This window comes from Myotis davidii, unplaced genomic scaffold (assembly GCF_000327345.1).
Source record: "Myotis davidii unplaced genomic scaffold, ASM32734v1 scaffold930, whole genome shotgun sequence".
In the NCBI taxonomy this organism is placed as follows: domain Eukaryota; kingdom Metazoa; phylum Chordata; class Mammalia; order Chiroptera; family Vespertilionidae; genus Myotis; species Myotis davidii.
In genome coordinates this window covers 840,112-857,288 of record NW_006282518.1, presented here as the reverse complement: position 1 = coordinate 857,288, position 17,177 = coordinate 840,112, and the positions used below count along the sequence as shown (strand labels likewise).

The 17,177-nt window shown below is 35.8% G+C and overlaps 1 protein-coding gene across 6 annotated transcripts in view; it reads right to left on the bottom strand.

The window, feature by feature from the left end:
* CNKSR2 (connector enhancer of kinase suppressor of Ras 2) overlaps nt 1-17,171 on the bottom strand; it is a 246,582-nt gene extending 229,411 nt beyond the window's left edge. For all 6 annotated transcript variants that reach the window (XM_006752987.2, XM_006752988.2, XM_006752989.2 and 3 more), the window contains exon 1: nt 16,931-17,171. In XM_006752987.2, coding sequence (XP_006753050.1) covers nt 16,931-16,994 — 64 coding nt within the window. In that variant the 5' untranslated portion in view covers nt 16,995-17,171. The remainder of the gene's footprint in view (nt 1-16,930) is intronic.
* Nucleotides 17,172-17,177: the final 6 nt, after the last annotated feature.

Sequence of the window (17,177 nt, the reverse complement as noted above, 5' to 3'; positions counted from 1 at the left end):
AGAGGGAGCCAACCTCTTGAAATTTATACTCCATATACATTTTTAAATCAATATAATCTTCTTTGTACACCATGTCTTAAGGCAAACTTATGTGAGCTACTAGTTTATCCAGTAATTTATTCCTAAATTGGAATCCTTAAAAAATCCTTTTCCATAAAAATATTTGAATCCTGTTCAGTAATCCTATATAATAAAAGGTTAATATGCAAATTGACCCTAACAGAGCAACTGGGAATCACTGGTCATTATGACACGCACTGACCACCAGGGGGCAGACGCTCAATGCAGGAGCTGCCCCCTGTGGTCAGTGCGCTCCCACAGCGGGAGCTCTGCTCAGTCACAAGCCAGGTTGATGGCTGCCAGTACGAGGGTACAAATTTTTGTGCACTGGGCCTCTAGTTAATTAATAAAAAATTATTTTGCCAGTGTCAAAATGTTATTCCATTTCTACCCGGAATGTATCTTGACTAATTATTCTTCAGAATTCCCTAAAAAGCACATTTTCCTAGTCCCATTTTTAGACAAAAACCACCACCACCACCACAAAACAGAGAGTTTGAGAACTGAAGAGATGAGTTAAACACACACAGCAAATACAGGACATAAGTGAAGTGGGGCCGCAACTTGAGAGACTTGTATTTCTAACTCAATCCTACAGATAATTTGTATTGTTTTCTACATACAATGTTTCCTACAAGATATTTATCTCTTTAATCTCTTTTTATTCATCTGTATGAAATGTAGAGATGGAAGAAGAGAACAGTAGGATAGGGAAGTGAATCTTTTGGCATGGCTACAGGGGATAAAGATGTTCTCAGCAGCCTTGAAAGGCATCATCTGGCATTTTCACTTGGGAAAGTAAAATGCTAAATTCATGGCAGCTAACAAAATAGTGGTTACTATACAATGATTACCCTTAATTAACGTCACTGAAGAACTTGTGTCCATCTGCATTCCGAAGAAGCTTCCAAGTCTACTTCTTGCCATCTGTATTTCTTAAGTAATGCAAATCACACAATTTGCTTCTGACATTATGTTTTTAAGTATTAGAAGACTGTCTGTGTTATTGCAACATGTAGTCATCCTAAACCTTTGTAATTTTAAGAAAGTATCATTGGAAAGTTGTGAAAAGAACTTCACTCTAAATATTGCCCACCTATCCTGACGGAGATTCTATCCTAGAATAGATATTGGAGACTCTTGGAAAGTCAGATCATCCTTTCCACTCACATATACAAATACAGCTTCAAATCCTTGATATTTAATGTACAATCTCAACAGGTTGTGTACTTTTAAGTTATCTGTATTGCTGAAAATATTAGAGATGTCCCACTTTGATTCCTTCTAGCATGAACCCATCACCCACACCACAGGTTGTTTTGTGATTTCTTTAAAAGCAAAGCATTCTTACCTTATAAAAACAAAACAAAGCAGACAAATGAAACAAATGCTATTTCATTCCTGTGAGCATAGCTTAAGAAATACTTTGTACAAAAAGCAGAAGCATTTCGCAGATAACAAATTAATGCATATCTAAGCTCATACAGAGCATAACATCAGAAAAACAACATGACAAGGAGACAGTTATTAGACATTCACATCAACAGCAGAACCTCACACTTTTACAGAGGTGGATTAATAATAAAGAATCAAGTTGAAATTGTGATAATTATAGCATTTCAATTTATTTTGGCAAGAAAAACATATCGGGTTAATGCATTAAATTCCTAGTCACAGTATTATCTTATTATTAGATACTATTCCTTTTAGAATTTTCACTCCAATAAACTAGTAAACAAGGAAGATCTTAACCAAAAAGATAAAGGAATAAAGTACAAGTATTAAAGTAGTACTGTTTTGAAATCTAATAGAATTTCTTGGAGATGTGGCCAAAGGAGGCCTTTAGTTATAACCACCCTTATATCCAAACTCAGCTACTAAACACATTATATGACTCCATAATACAATGGAAATAAGGTGTTGCATTAAATGATAAAAATAAAAATGTTGACTTTCTTGCAGAAAAGCCATGAGAAAAGGTCACTTATTCAATTTCAGCATTATATGCCCTAGGCAAATATCTGTCCTAAGTAAATGTGTGTACATATTTATATACACATTTATATACTCAGCTGAATATCAATTATTATAAAGCCTAACATTTATTTGCTCAAAAATTTCACGCCTTATTTAACATTCTGACACTGTGTCTGCAGGAAACAGAAACTACAATTAGGAGTGTTGGGTATCAGGCTTAGTTAACAGAGTTTAGAACAGCACAATCTTCCATCTCAGAGTTTAACTGCAAATTTGTTAGCAGTGAGGTAAAATAAGGAGATGGGGCTAACTTTTGGTGGTCTCCATCCCATCCTATCCCATGAACATTGTTTCCTTTTCTTACACACATTTCCTGATTAGCAAAAGGTTAAAAAATATTCAGGTAAAAGATTAATTTCAGTGGAAGGGAAACAAGGCATATCATTCATTCAAGAAAATTGTTTTTGGTGTTGTTTTTTTCCACTTGTGGAAAAGCATGAGGTTTACACAGGGAAGTAGAGCAGAAGGATTCTTGATACCAAGACAGGGTCAATGTTACTCCTGGGAGCATTTTGAGAATTGTAAGGAGTTTGGGGATGCTGAATGATTGCTGAATCAATGGATGCAACAATTCTACACTAAAGAACTGCTTGTATTTCACTTCACTTTTTGTTTGTATTTGAAAATACCTTATTATTAACACTCACAGAGAGGCAAAACAAAACTATTTCACATACGAGATATTGTTTATTTTGGGGAATACCAAATTTGAAATAAATTCCAATTTTTAAAAATTTACATAAACTTTTAATTTTAGAACTAGGAACCCAGTGTGCAAGCCCCACCCTCAGTCCCTGGAGTGGCCTCAGGCTGGTCACGTCCTCTCTGGGTGCCTCCCCGCTTCCTCCCGGTCTCCGGAGCAAGGCCCCAACTATTATGCTAATGACCTGGTCATTACCGTTACCGCATATCAACCATTAGCATATTAGCTCTTTATTAATATAGTTTTAGAACTACAAAAAAGTTGCAAAATAGTATAGATAATTCCTGTATACCTCTCATTCATATTCTTTACTAATAGCTCACATTAGTATGATACGTTTGTCACAAATAAGGAATGAACACTGGTATATTGCTATTAACTAAACTTCACACCATTTCGATTTCACTAGGTTTTTTGTTTTTCCCCTAATGTGATTTTTCAGTCCCAGGATCCTATTCAGAACATCATCACATCTTCTTTGCCTTCTCTGGGCTGTGATTTTTCGCATATTTTCCTTGTTTTTTTTTTATGACATTGACAGTTTGTAGGAGTACTGGTCAGGTATTTTGTAAAATATCCTTAAATTTGTGTTTGCCTAATGTTTTTCTCATGCTTAGAATGGAATTATAGATTTGGAGGAGGAAGATCACGAGGATGTAGTGCCATTCTCATAACTTTATATTAAGGGTACATGTTATCAACATGCCTTTTCAATGATGATGCAAACCCGGATCACCTGGCCAATGTAGTCTTCACTAGGTTTCTCCATTGTAAAGTTGTTTCCCCTTAGCACCCTCTACTCTTTGGAAACAAGTCTTTAAGTACAGACCATAATCAAGGGGAGCGGAGTTAAGTGCAGCTCCTTGAGAGGAAAGTATCTACATAAATTATTTGGAATGCTCTGAATGGGAGATTTTTCTCTTTTCTCTCATTTATTTAGACATTTATTTAGATCAGTATGGACTCTCAGATATTTATTTTATACACTGAGTTATAACCAAATACCATTTTTGTTGCTCAAATTATTCCAGCTTTAGCCTTTGAGAACTCTTTCAGAATGGCTCCCAAGTCTTTAACATGCCCTCTTTGAGCATTTCCTTGCTTTCTGGCACTACAAGATGCTCCAGGATCACCTTAAATAATCCCTCTCCAGTCCTAGAATCTGCCATTTCTCCAAAAAGATGTGGTTCCTTCCCATATGACTTTTAATAATTCCTCAAGATGAATTAATAGGATGACATATCAAATTATTCTAGCCTGTACTACTGCTAATATACATTTTTATTCCAGTGTCTATCAGTTCATCTACTCTTCCGTTTTCTTGTACTTATATGGAATGACTTCAGAACTTATTGCTTTTTAAAAATCCAGATAGGCTCATTATAAATAGGCAAAAATATCAATTTGTTTCTTCTGGTATAGTTATACAGAGCACCTACATATAAAAACCAATTTTATTTTTATAGATTATTTTCCCTTTTTGTTACAATAAGGGCATTGCTGGGAATTTTTAAAAATTATGTGAGTGGATATTATATATTATCTATTTATTTTAGGAGACATTACATAATGTCTGTTATATAAAGGGAGTATTGGGTCCCAAAGGATTGATGTAAGGAAAAAAGAATAAGGTAGACTACAGTGTGTGGACTCTATCTGGATCCCAATTTAAGAGAAAAAAATCTGTAAACTGTTTATGACATTTATGAAACTAGAAATTTGAACAATTAGATATTTAAGGATATTAAGGAATGAATTTTGATGTGATAACAGTGTTGTAGGGGTGAGTGTGTAATGTATACCTTTTTAAGTATTTATTTTTTAGAGATACACCTTAATTTTGTTGTGACCTCATTAATGGTGTTTTGGTGGGGAGAAAATGTTACTAGATCCCAAGATACTATCCTGCTGTATTTATTTTCTCTCTGTGTGTTGGTTACAAGTAAGATATAGACTTTTATATATGGTAAGACCATATTTAATAAGCAGAATAAGCTAGCAAAGCAGCCTCATTTGAAAAAAATCTCAAAATTAGAAAACATTTCCTTTAAACATTAGATCACACACATCTTAAAATGAAACGTTGTTGGAGATTTATGGTCTTACCACGTTTAAAAGTCTATCTCTTACCAGAGTGTTTATTAACATAGGATGTCAACAATTATTTAAAGGAAAGTAATACAATTCTCAAAAACATCCCCAAACAAAATTAATTTCAATTCATATGGGTTTTAAAAGATAATGAATGCTTTAGAAGAGAAATAGTGCTTTATATAATCAAATGGACAAGGCTAAGGGCACTTCAAAATATTTGATAATAACCACAACTCACAGCTGTTTTTAGTGCCTATTGTCCTGGGTATTGTGGTAGCTTTCATGCATAGTGAGACTTCAAATCATTCTCTCCACAAACAAAGAACAATTTAAGTTGCTTTCAAATATTTTAAAACTGCCAATCTAAAGCAAAACTCACCTCAATGCTATTAAACTAAAACAAGGAGAAACAGAAAATATAATCTTGGTGTTTTTACTCTGCATGAATCCAACTTTAAGTTCCTAAATATATGCCAGAACATATATATTTTAGATACACAGGCAAAACCATACGCATCATTTTAAATATGTATTATATAGATGGAATTATACCTATCAGTACCATTTTACAAGTACTCAACTAATCAACATCTCTAGCTCAACTTGACCACTGGTACATTACATTGATTTCACAAGTTTTTTGACTGATTATGACTCAATTTTCACTAGCACTTAAGTTCTTTTTGTGATTCACTACGCTATTGGTCTATGGTGAAAATGTTTCTAAACAAAACAAAACAATTTGAGGGGAACAATTAACATTTAGTAGGTAGGTAAGGCTTTCACATAGGAATGCACTGAATAAAATCTGCTATTTAAAGAAACACTAATGAAATGCAGATAGCAATACTAAACACTGCTAAGTAAATCTGGACAAAAGAATATAACAGAATTCATTATTTCTACTAAAATATATGCTGCTTATGAATATCTATTATCAGGCACCATGTGCTTTTATCGACAATCCTTTTAGAATTAAACATCTCAGCCCTGGGTTGGTAGTGGCAGTGGTCTGAAGTAGATCTTTTGTCTAAGTCTGGACTAAGCAGAGGAGAGCATTAAACTCCTGGGGTTAACATCAAAATAAGAACAATATCACCAAGACTATAGTGCTCTGTGGCATCTTTTTCAATAGCTCAAGTCCTATTCTGAGTGGCAACACATCACACCCCCACCCCAACACACACACACAGGCTAGAGACCAGAAGGACCTAAGAACTATAGCCCACCTTAGCACATACTAGAGAAGGTAGGTCTGATGGAGAGGGCATCCACATCTTTGAAAGTATTCCCAGGATTCCTCTCATGTAACATCTACCTCTGGTAAAAAAAAAAAAAAAATAGGCAAGGTGGCAATATTATATATTCTGGAACCAGTTAGAAAATTTTCAAATTCTGTTTGTTTCACTTATTCTTTATTCATTCTTCAAAATACTTATTGAACACCTGCTCAATAAATATTTGGGTATACAGGAAAAGTCATTCAATGTTTCTAAGCAAAATCTTCATCTGTAAAGCAGGGATAATTTGAACCTTTCAGGGTTAGGATAGGCACAAAATAATGCAGAGAAAGCATGTAGCACAGTACATGGTATACAGTAAGCACGCAATAAATATTATCTATTATGAGTTCTGCCTCTGAAGTTTGCCAACAGAGTACAACCTCTTTCTAAATTAAAAAAGCTGATATTTATCATGTACTTACTATGTACCAGGCACCATTTTAAGCACACCACAACTCTATGAAGTATGTAATATTACTACCCATATTGTACAAAAATGAGAAAACCTGGCAAGTTACTTAAACTCTCCCTCTCTAGGATCACACAGCTAGGAAGTAATGGAGCCTGGATATGTCTAACCCAGGCATCTGATTCCAGTGTTCTTTACCATATACTGTATGGAGCCCATTTTTAAAGGGTAGAAAATTCAGGAATTTTTTTTTATAAAATCAAGTTTGAAGATAATTACTAGTATATACAAACCTGAACTGTGTCCTTCATCCATGAAAGTATAAATCCAATCCAGTAGAGAAAAAAAAAGAGCTGATGCCCAACCTAATTCCATCACTGAACAGCTGTACAATCTCTGTTGAGATGCTTAACTAACTTCTCTACACCTTACCTGGAAAAAGCTGTTAATAACTGTTCCATATCTCACTTTTAAGTATTACTAATAAAGATGTGAAGTGAATGAGACCTTTCCAACTTGGCTGAATGAGGGGAAGAACCAAGCTGCATCAGAGAATGTTTAAAAAGTATTCTAAAAATAAAAAAAATAATGATTCTAAATGTGCAGAAATTCTAACTAAAAATTCAACTCATTTATAGCTAGCACATTTACAGTATGGAAATGGCTCCTGCAAAGTATAGTATTTCCGGGTCAAATAATTTCTTTCCCATCTTGTTTGCTCTATTAGATTGATCACCAAACCCTTCACATAAAGAGTAAACTTCAACTGAAGCCTATTCAAATGATCACAAATCCCAAATAAACAGGATCTGAATTAATTTCCTTTTACCACAATATACTTAAAATATTATGTCTAGGGATATACTAGAAAGAAAAAAATTACTAGTATTTAGCCTTAAATATTCCATAGAACAAGCTTCCCCCTCTGTGTGACAATTCAATATCAAACTGAAAGCCTACTATAGGACAGCTAGAAGGCAAGGGAGCAGCCTTCTACAGGACGAAACCTTCTGCCACTGGTTTAATGCAACAGTGATACCAACAGAGGCTGCCACAAAACTCGCACCACAGCACCTCGCCCTGCCATTCACATTGGCTCTACACATTGAACTTGGTCTATACACAATAGGCTCCATAAAGCAACTGGACTACATGTCTGTTTTAAGCACCATTAGTAAAAACTCTATAATACTTTATAGGTTTTTAATATCCCAGTGGCTTGTTTTGAAAGCCAAATATAAATAAATTGTACAAAATGAAAATAGGACTTTTCTGCTCAGCCAGGAAAAAAAATAAACTCCCATATACACATATAAAACATACAAAAATTATTACAAGAATTCAGCTAATGTTGTTGAAATTAATCCTTCAGCATAAATACTTAAGGCAAGTATTTTAAAATCTTTTATTAATAAATTACATTATAAATAAGTCTCACAACTTGCTAGAAAATAGAATCTTTCATAATCTTTGGTAAACAATTTGAAAAAAGTAAAATCCAGGACCTAAGCCTTCCACTGATTTTTTGTAGATATTACTTGAGAAAACATATTCAAGCCCATTTTAAAAATAGCAGATGTGGCTGAAACAAAATAAAAAGTTCTAACAAGCAAAAAGTAATATTGGGCAACACTTTAAAGGCAATTAACAATGTGGTTTCTTCTTATCTATTATGTTATCAGATGACTGTCCAACCCATCTAATAAGACTAATTTCCAAGAACATTAATGTCAAGTAAATATAAAACAGACAAGTGTGCTACAGTTGATATTAGTTTCGTAACATTTTTATTGTGGAAAATTATAATACAGTAATGCCATTGTGAGTTTTGGTTTATTTAATAAATTTTAGTTCTTAAAACAATTTTGTTATGACAAAATATTCAGCAGATAAACACAGAAAACTAAAACAACAGTTACTATACTTTAGTAAAATTTAAAATTCATGATTTTATGCAAATACCTGCGACCCTTTCTTTCCTGAAAGGTTAAGATTAAGATTAAGATAATAAAAACTTCCATTTAAATTAATAATTGTAATTTGAATTGAACAAGAAACTAAATACATCTTTAAAGTCACCAAATTTCTATCATGTTTAATAGTTACTTCTAATTCAAATCAGGGCACAATTGCAACCCACTGTTTTTCAGTACTAACTAGAATATTTAAGCCTGGAGGTATTATTTTATTAAGAGTTAACAGACTGGCATATTTATGTTAAGGTCTTAAAAATTTCACGTATTGTAGTTTATATTCTAAGCATTCTCAATTTGGGGGAAAAACATGCATTATTAAAAAAATATCTATAACTTACCTAGTAGTGATTATCAGAAGCATGTAATTCACTAAGTCTGCAAGAGGCACCTATATTCAACAAGTTAATGCTTTACAATAACTCTCTATGTGGCTCTTAACAAGTGCCCTTAAAAATTAGTTCAAATAAATTTATATTTAGCTTAAAATTTTAAATTTATTTTTCAAAATTACAGGGAGAGCTGGAAAGTTATACAAGAATGCTGATTTAAAATGCATATTTGAATATCGTATTTTTATGGTTATTAATAAAAATGTAAAGTCAACATTAAATATAAGATAATGGTTCTCATTAAGCTAAAGAGCTATTTTTCCATTTTATTCTCCAACTTCAAAAATAAAGGGTATTTTCTTCTCACAAGAGGAAAAATATTTTAATTTCTTATATGAGCATTTTTAAACTTTTATAAGAGGATAAACTTAAGGCATTTTATCAATTTCAATCTACCCTGCATTTCAAAATATAGTATATAGTTATTTTTTTAGTTCTTTTTCTTTTTTAGGGTTATTTAGCATCATTGATTACAAAAATTTAAATATATTTTTTATTGATTTCAGAAAGGAAGGGAGAGGGAGAAAAAGATAGCAACATCAATGATTGGCTGCCTCCTGCACACCCCACACTGGGGGGTTGAACCTGCAATCTGGGCATGTGCCCTGGCCAGGAATCAAACCATGACCTCCTGGTCCATAGGCTGACCCTCAACTACTGAGCCACGCAGGCCAGGCAATTATTTTAAAATATACAACAAACCTGAACAATTGTGAGCTACCGTGAGAGCTCGTAAATCCCTGCGTGAGCTGTAACTTAGGAAACATCCCCACTTTGAAGTGGAAGAAACTAAGGCTCAGGGAGAAGGACGCCATCACCTTATTGTTGTATGTGTCTATGGGTTATGCATAGATGTTCTTAGAGTTCTTTAAAAAACATCAAAATGAAGAAACAATTAGAAAATTTGTCTGAAAGAAAGTAAATGCTTAAGAAAAGGAATATGTTTTAATTTTTAAAATAATGTTTGCTATTGTGTTGGACTATTAAATGATAGCAGCAAATAATATTTATAGCATAAACATAGAAGTGTTATGAATTCACTGAAATTATTAATATTTCTTAACAAAATTAATCTAAACCACGATTTAGATGACTGAATTGGCTAGTGTTACACAACTATGAAATATGGATAAAGCAACCCTACTTTTACTGTATCCTGGCACACAATATATGACTTGGCACTGAAGTATCCATTAGAGAATTATAAGGGACTTTACATGCATTGTCATTTAGGAAAGCAGATTTGCTGACAGACAAGAAATCTGTGGATAAATTTATTTATTCCTTCACTCAAAAAATATTTCCTGAGTGCCTACTTTTCATCATATACCTTCTTTTGCCTTGTTATGCAAAAAACATGTGGTCCCTGCCTTCATCAAATGACAACAAACTAATGTAAAAATAAAACTGGCAAACAGGATAAAGATATACATGGCACCAGAAGAGCATATAACGGAGGATTTGATGTGACTTAGAGAAGTGGGAAGGCTTTTCTGAGGCGGGGGGAGGATTGAGATCTGAAGGATGAGTCAGATTTAACTGGGTAAAGAACAAAGGTAAGAGAAAACACATTAAGTGCAAAGGCCTAGTGCTGGGCAAACAGAAAGAAGGCTGGTGTAGCCTACTTTACAGGCAATAGCCAAACCTGCAAGGGTCTTATCAGCCATTTTAAGGACTTTGATCTTTATCCTAAAACCAGCGAGAAGCCATTCCATTTTTTTAAGCTAATGAGGGTGAGAAGTGAAAGAACAGGATCAGATGAGAATCATTCCCAAGAAGTTCATCTGGACTATAGGTTGAACAAACAAACATAAATGCTATGTTTATCATGACCTTGGCTGAAAATATATTTTGTCACATGCAATAGGAGAAACAGAGAAAGCAAAGTACATTAATTTTATCTGTTCTTAACCCAACCACCACTTCTCAAACTTTTCCACTAATATATCCATAATCCTGAAGGGACTCATAACCTTGGGAGGTCTGGGAAGTGCAGCTTTAAGCAGCCTGCTGCAAGCCTAAAATTCCTGTTAAGCCTCCAGTCTCATCTTTTAAATCATGCCAGTTTTACTTTCTACAACATAAATATAATACCGCTGTTAGATTTAATATAAAAATGTTGTTTTAGAATACTTAGCAAAAATCAACTCTGACTTCTTTCGATGTTTTGGCTTCCGCAATCATAGAAATGTACCATTTTAAGAGCACAGGCCTACTGTATATATGAATAATGTGGATTCACTCACTGAATGTTATTCAATTCAGGATCCCATAATTGAACACTACATTTGCTGTTCTTTAGCCAGACACTAAAGTAAACCATGACAAAAATCATGAAAAATAAAAAGCTTTAGACTTTATTTTTTCAAATTACTTACCCTCCCTTCCTCCTTCCCCTTATAAATTAGTCCAGATGATCCATCCTTCCAGTACTCTTTACAGAAGCTAATCCTTCACCTTTCACAATAAGCCCTGTGTGTGAGGTGCTATAGGAAAGTCACGTAGAAAGCTAAAAATGTCATTAAGAACAAATTAAGTCCTAATCTGAGGTCACTATGCTGTAAATGAAAATTATAATTTATCATTGGTTTAAGAACAGCATTAATATTTAAAAGCCTATATTCATTCTTCATGTAAGAATTTGGGTCAGTAAAATTCTAAATATCCAACAACATAATGTTAATGATGTAATTAATCTTCAAAAAACTCATTTTAACATTATTTCCAAATTATCCCTGAGAAACAGATTTGAAACAGCTGTACCAATTCAATACACATTCTTTGTGGGCTTATTTTTGGCAGGCAAAGTTTTATAATGTGGTATTTATTTAAAGTCAGGACATGATGAGATTTTTATTGTTTTTGTAAAATGCAGATTTGTTCTCGTACTTTTGTGCCACCTACTCATTGCTCCTCCCTCACTTTCCTTCTACTGCCCACCTTTCTCCTTCCATCCAACAAATCTAGACACAACCCCTGTGGTTAATCACCCCATCACAATTCTAGAGTCTCTTGCTGTGCCTCAACATTTAGAATATACCCTTCTTAGAATATGCCTTAAATAAATTACTTAAGCAGTTGTTAAAATACCACCTTCCCTACGGATCCTTCCTTATCTACTAAAATCATCATCTTCACTTTTCACTGGCGATTGTATACATATGAAACCTTAAAATTTACCAAATATTTGATTATATTTGGTACCTGTCTCTGTCTTGACGTAAGTTTGTCAAAGTCACTGCCATCCCTTACAGAGACTAATTTCCCCAAAGCAGGGAATAATTTATTTAAAACAATCCATTGAAGTACTTCCATAAAGAAGTACTGAGTTCATTATATATAAGGACCAGGATACATATACATAAATATACTCTTTTTTCCTAATATGCATTAATCACGAGTGTTAACTTAAAGAGCAGACATTAATGACATTATAAATAAAATGATGTTTCTTGTGAACTAAACTTTACATAGTGAAAAGGTAAATTTCGTTTTTTGTAACATGACAGACAAGAATTCCCATTCCAAAAACGTCAAATCCAAAGTAGGTGATTGTTGGTCACTGTCCAGTCACATTGCAAATCAGAATAAACTAATTTTTAAAAAGGAAGTGTATGACCAATTTGATCATATTTTTCCTCAAGTTCCTGTCAGAATTATTTCTGATCTCTCTCTCAAGAATGTTTAATTCAAAATTTTGACATTTTCATTCATCTAATTAATATATATGTCAAACTCATCTCTGGATCCTATGAGGGGGAAAAATACTGAAAAGCATTGTATCTGTCAAAACTTCTTTATCTTATCAGATACATTCTCCTTTATAGAACTTAAGATTTATACTAAATTGACCTTATTTCATAACTGCACTTTCCTCTTTTGTAGGGTTGTATGCAAATGTTGGTTTTATCTTTGCTTTTTATACCTAAAATAATGTATTCCATTTTATTTCTTCTTCTTCTTTTTTTGTATTTCATTTTCTATCCTCAAGATGGCTGAGTCATCGGGACAGAAATTGGAAGTCAGTGAACGCTTCTTACAGAAAATGGTTTATAGTAAACAGGAAAAAGTAGAGCAGTTAATTGTGGGATGCTTTGAGAAGAGGCTATCTTTAAAATTCAGATTATTTTAGGAATCACAAGAATACAAGAATGGATGGAGCTAAGTCACAGAGACCATAAGAAAAGAGTAGTAAAGGAGGGCCTGTTGGTTGACTCTGAAAAAAAAAATCTCATTTTATTAGATCCAGAAAAGGATTAAGATCATTGGGAAAATTTTATGAAAGGAGCTGGTTCCAGAAAATAACTTTATCTTAGTCAAGTGGATATGTTGAAAGAGTTTCAATGTTAGAAAAGGTGTGAGAAAAAAAACTGGAATTACTGGGTGTGACACGGACAAGGAAAATTAATCGTAACATTAATAATAGGAACACTAAAGTGTTCAGAGGTTTTTACTATCATTCAGAGGACAAAAATGGAGACTCAAATAACTGCAGATTGTGAGGTATTCCCAGGCTCTGCAAGTGAACAGAAATGATGTTAGAGTAACAGACTGAGCAAGAATTAGAAAGTTATTGGCCTACTTTTCTACCTATAGTTTTTTCCAATAACTGCTTTGCTTTTATTTACTGTAAAAAAGTTTTACATTTTAAATTTTTGTCAAACCCACAAGAGGACTGAATGCAATTTCTAATTGAAGAAAAAGTTACTTTCAAATGCTAAGTGATTTTGATTTTCTCAAAAATATTTTGTAAAATTCAGTTTTAAGATCTATACCATATTTTCAAATAGCCTGAAGTACCATCAAAATAATCTGGAATATAACTGCTTATTTTACTGACACATGAAGAGTTCATATATTTACTGGAACTAACACTGACACTGTGTCACATCAAATTTTCATTGTGCACATAAAATTCTGTATTATATTTTACAAATAATGGAATTCAGGGTGAGCAAAAACATGCAAGTGTTTCCTTATATCTTTACCAATAATTAATATGTAAATTTAATATTTATGTCTCCCTTAAATATATTTTAATAAAAAGTAACAGATCAAAATGAATTGCCAGCTTAATAATCTTGTCAGCCTGTTTTTCACCCCTTCTTTTCCCTCTCTGCTTACTGAGTTTCTACATCACTTATATAAATTGTCTGGAAGTATAAATGTATGTCCCTCCTATTCTTATGTGCTTAATGGTTCCTCTTCTATTTACTAAAGAGAAAACTACCCTAGAAAGAGCATAAATCATGTACCTTACTATATCGAGTTGTAATTATTTAGGATTGGAACTAGTTGAACGCATATGCTATGTGCTTTAAATATTAAGGATGACGAAACCGTCACATTAGGAGCATGCTTAACTTCCACAATGTGTCAGTTGTTCGAAAGTCCTGTTCATTCTTTGGTACTGCCTTAATAACACTATTTGTTACACAACATGAAATGAAGTTTAGCCATTCCAAAGCTACAGCCTAAATTAGTTGACTTTTAAACATTATTTCATCTGAGGAAAGGGTGAAAAGTAGTTCTAAATGTGTTTTGTAAACTATTTTGGGAAAAGTGTAAAAAGGGGAAAATTTATTAGATAACAGTATAAGTTATAAATTGAAGACATATTCATTTCATCCAACTACTTATAAATCTCATTTTCTGATAATATCTCAAATGACATTTCTATAAAATTCATAGAAATTTCATCAGTAAGCAGTTTGGACTTAAAAAATACAGATGACATCAGTTAGTCTCTTCCGGTCTAATGTGTACAAGGATACACAAATTCCATCTTGGCAACCTCACTAATCTTTTCAAATAGCTCAAAAATACGTCACCAACAGGTATGGAAATCAATTCAACTTGAATATAACAGTTATTTAAAGGGCAGCTAACAATGTTAGGTCAACTTCAAAGAAGCTGCAGTTTAGGCTGGAGAGATTTTGAAAGGACTAGTGTACTGGGATGGATAGTAATGTGTGTCAGAATGTGTTCAGCATATGTTCTACTTGTTTCAGTGGACCTGAACTGTAGAGACAGGGGAAGCTGCAAGACTGTACTGGGAGGGTGGGAGGTGAAGAAGATGGAGTATGCAGCACTCACTTCAAGCATCATGGGAATTTGTGAGAGGTAGTCTGGAAGGAAATCTGACTCCCATGGAGCCAAGACAGCTTTGCTTTGAGAATTTTAGGAACAGACTCAAACTAAAGCAACCTTTTAGGCAAATTCAAAGATAGGGTTTTAATTAAGCATGCCTGCTTCTTGAATATACCCTGCTCTTTCTTCCATGACTGAGATACAGAGAAGACAGATGTTTGTCCGTATCTGACAATGTGACAATGGGGTTGGAGGGGCTGGTGGGAATCTCAGAAAGCAGAATTTAAATAGCAGATATGAAAAGAGAAGAAGAAACAGAAAAGATGAGCCACTGCAGGACTTTGTCTTAGTCATGGCACCCATGGCACGACACCTTAGCACAATGCACCACATACAAGGGGGCAGTCGATAAATCACGAATTCAATTTAATTAAATACACTCCCATTGCACTGTGCTTTGCAGTTACAAAGCACTTTCTATATATCAGAAAAGAAAAATGAAGTAAACAAGGAATACATGGACATGTAAGGGAATAGAAGGAACCCAAATGGATAAAGGAAAATCCACAAAAATAAGCAAGAAGCTGAAAAGGTTCGGGAAAAGAGAGGAAAAAAAAATACGTTTCTCCCTATCATTCTCAATTACTTCCAATCACCCCACCTTTCATTCTAAAGTACCTGGATCTTGGAAAGTCTGCCTGCTAAGCAAGCCCTAAGAAGGGCTCTCTCATTACAGAACGCACATTTTTCACAAATAAGCCTTTGGTCCCTGACTAATCTACCTTGAGTCTGTGCCTGGGAATAACCATGAGCAAAGCTGTAACATCTCCCAAGTGTGGCCAGTAGTCATTTATTCAGTTCCATTCATTCCCTGTCAGCATTCCCAAAACCTTAGGAATCTTAAGGGATGGGAGATGAGAGAGCAGTAGTCGTGAGTGGGGGGGGGGGGTCCTCTACAGGCCCCTTAACTCAGACAACAGAGGGAGATCATGAGGCAGGAAAGCCCAGGGACTAGAGAAAAGCCCACGATTGCGACTGCGACTAGGAGGGCGAGTATGTATAAGTATGGCACTTAGAAATTGCCAGGGAAAAGAGGGGAGAGAGCCTTCAAGATGGAAGAAATGAGGAGGAATTTGAATGCGCATCACCTCTCACCTGGCGTCCAGCCCCCGAGAAAAAGCCCTGAGGTCCAAAGCCTCAACGGGCCAGAAGAGGAGGAGGCAAAGGATGCGGGGTGATGCGCTGGAGGGAGCCCACAGACACGAGCACGGCTGCTGTCCCAGGGGAAGCCCGTTTTCCTCCCCAAAAGTAGAGCATCCCAGGAGCATCCTCAGCCCAACCTGGGGGATAGGGTTTGCTTCCTGATCCCAACTGGGGCGGCTGCGTCCTGACCCCAATATGTGGGCTTAAAAGTTGCCCGGAGAGTTGGCGCTGGAAAAGGCACCTGGCAGAGGCGGCTACCGAGAGGGCATCAGGTTTCCCGGGAACAAAGGGGCTCTTGCAGTGGCGACCAGCCAAGCAGGTCCCTTGGGGGCTCCTCCCTGGGGGGGAAGACCGGGGTCGCCACGTCCTCCCGGTTTGGGGACGTCAAGGGGGGTCGGAAAGCGGGCAGGATGCGCCAGATATTGCGCCGGGATTCCGCAGCAGGGCTTCCAACCTCCTATCCTCCCGCGCTCTCCGCGTCCCTCTCCAGCTGGGGAGCAACCGGCTGGAGACAATAGGAGAGCGGGATCCCGAGCCCCTACCAGCTCCGGAGGACCCCCGCCGCCCCTCTGCACACCATGATCAGTCTGCGGAAGCCCCGATGGCGGGCTCGGCCGTCCCTTCCCTCCCGCGCGCCTCGACCCCGCACCCTCGGGCTGCCTCGCCCTCCGCACAGCGGTCATTACCTTTCATCCAGTCCACTACTTGACTCGGAGACCATTTGCTCACCGGTTCCATGATCAGAGCCATGAGCACGGGGTCGGTCCCGCGTGGGGTGCGGAGCTCAGACACAAAACCAACTCAGCTGTCTGAGCCGCCTTCAGGTGGGGTGCCTCGCTGGCCGCTGCCTCGCTGGCCGCTGCTTCGCTGGGCGGGCAGCTCGGAGAAAGCGGCTTTTGTGTCGAGTCTCGAGGCTGCAATGTCTCTTAGCGC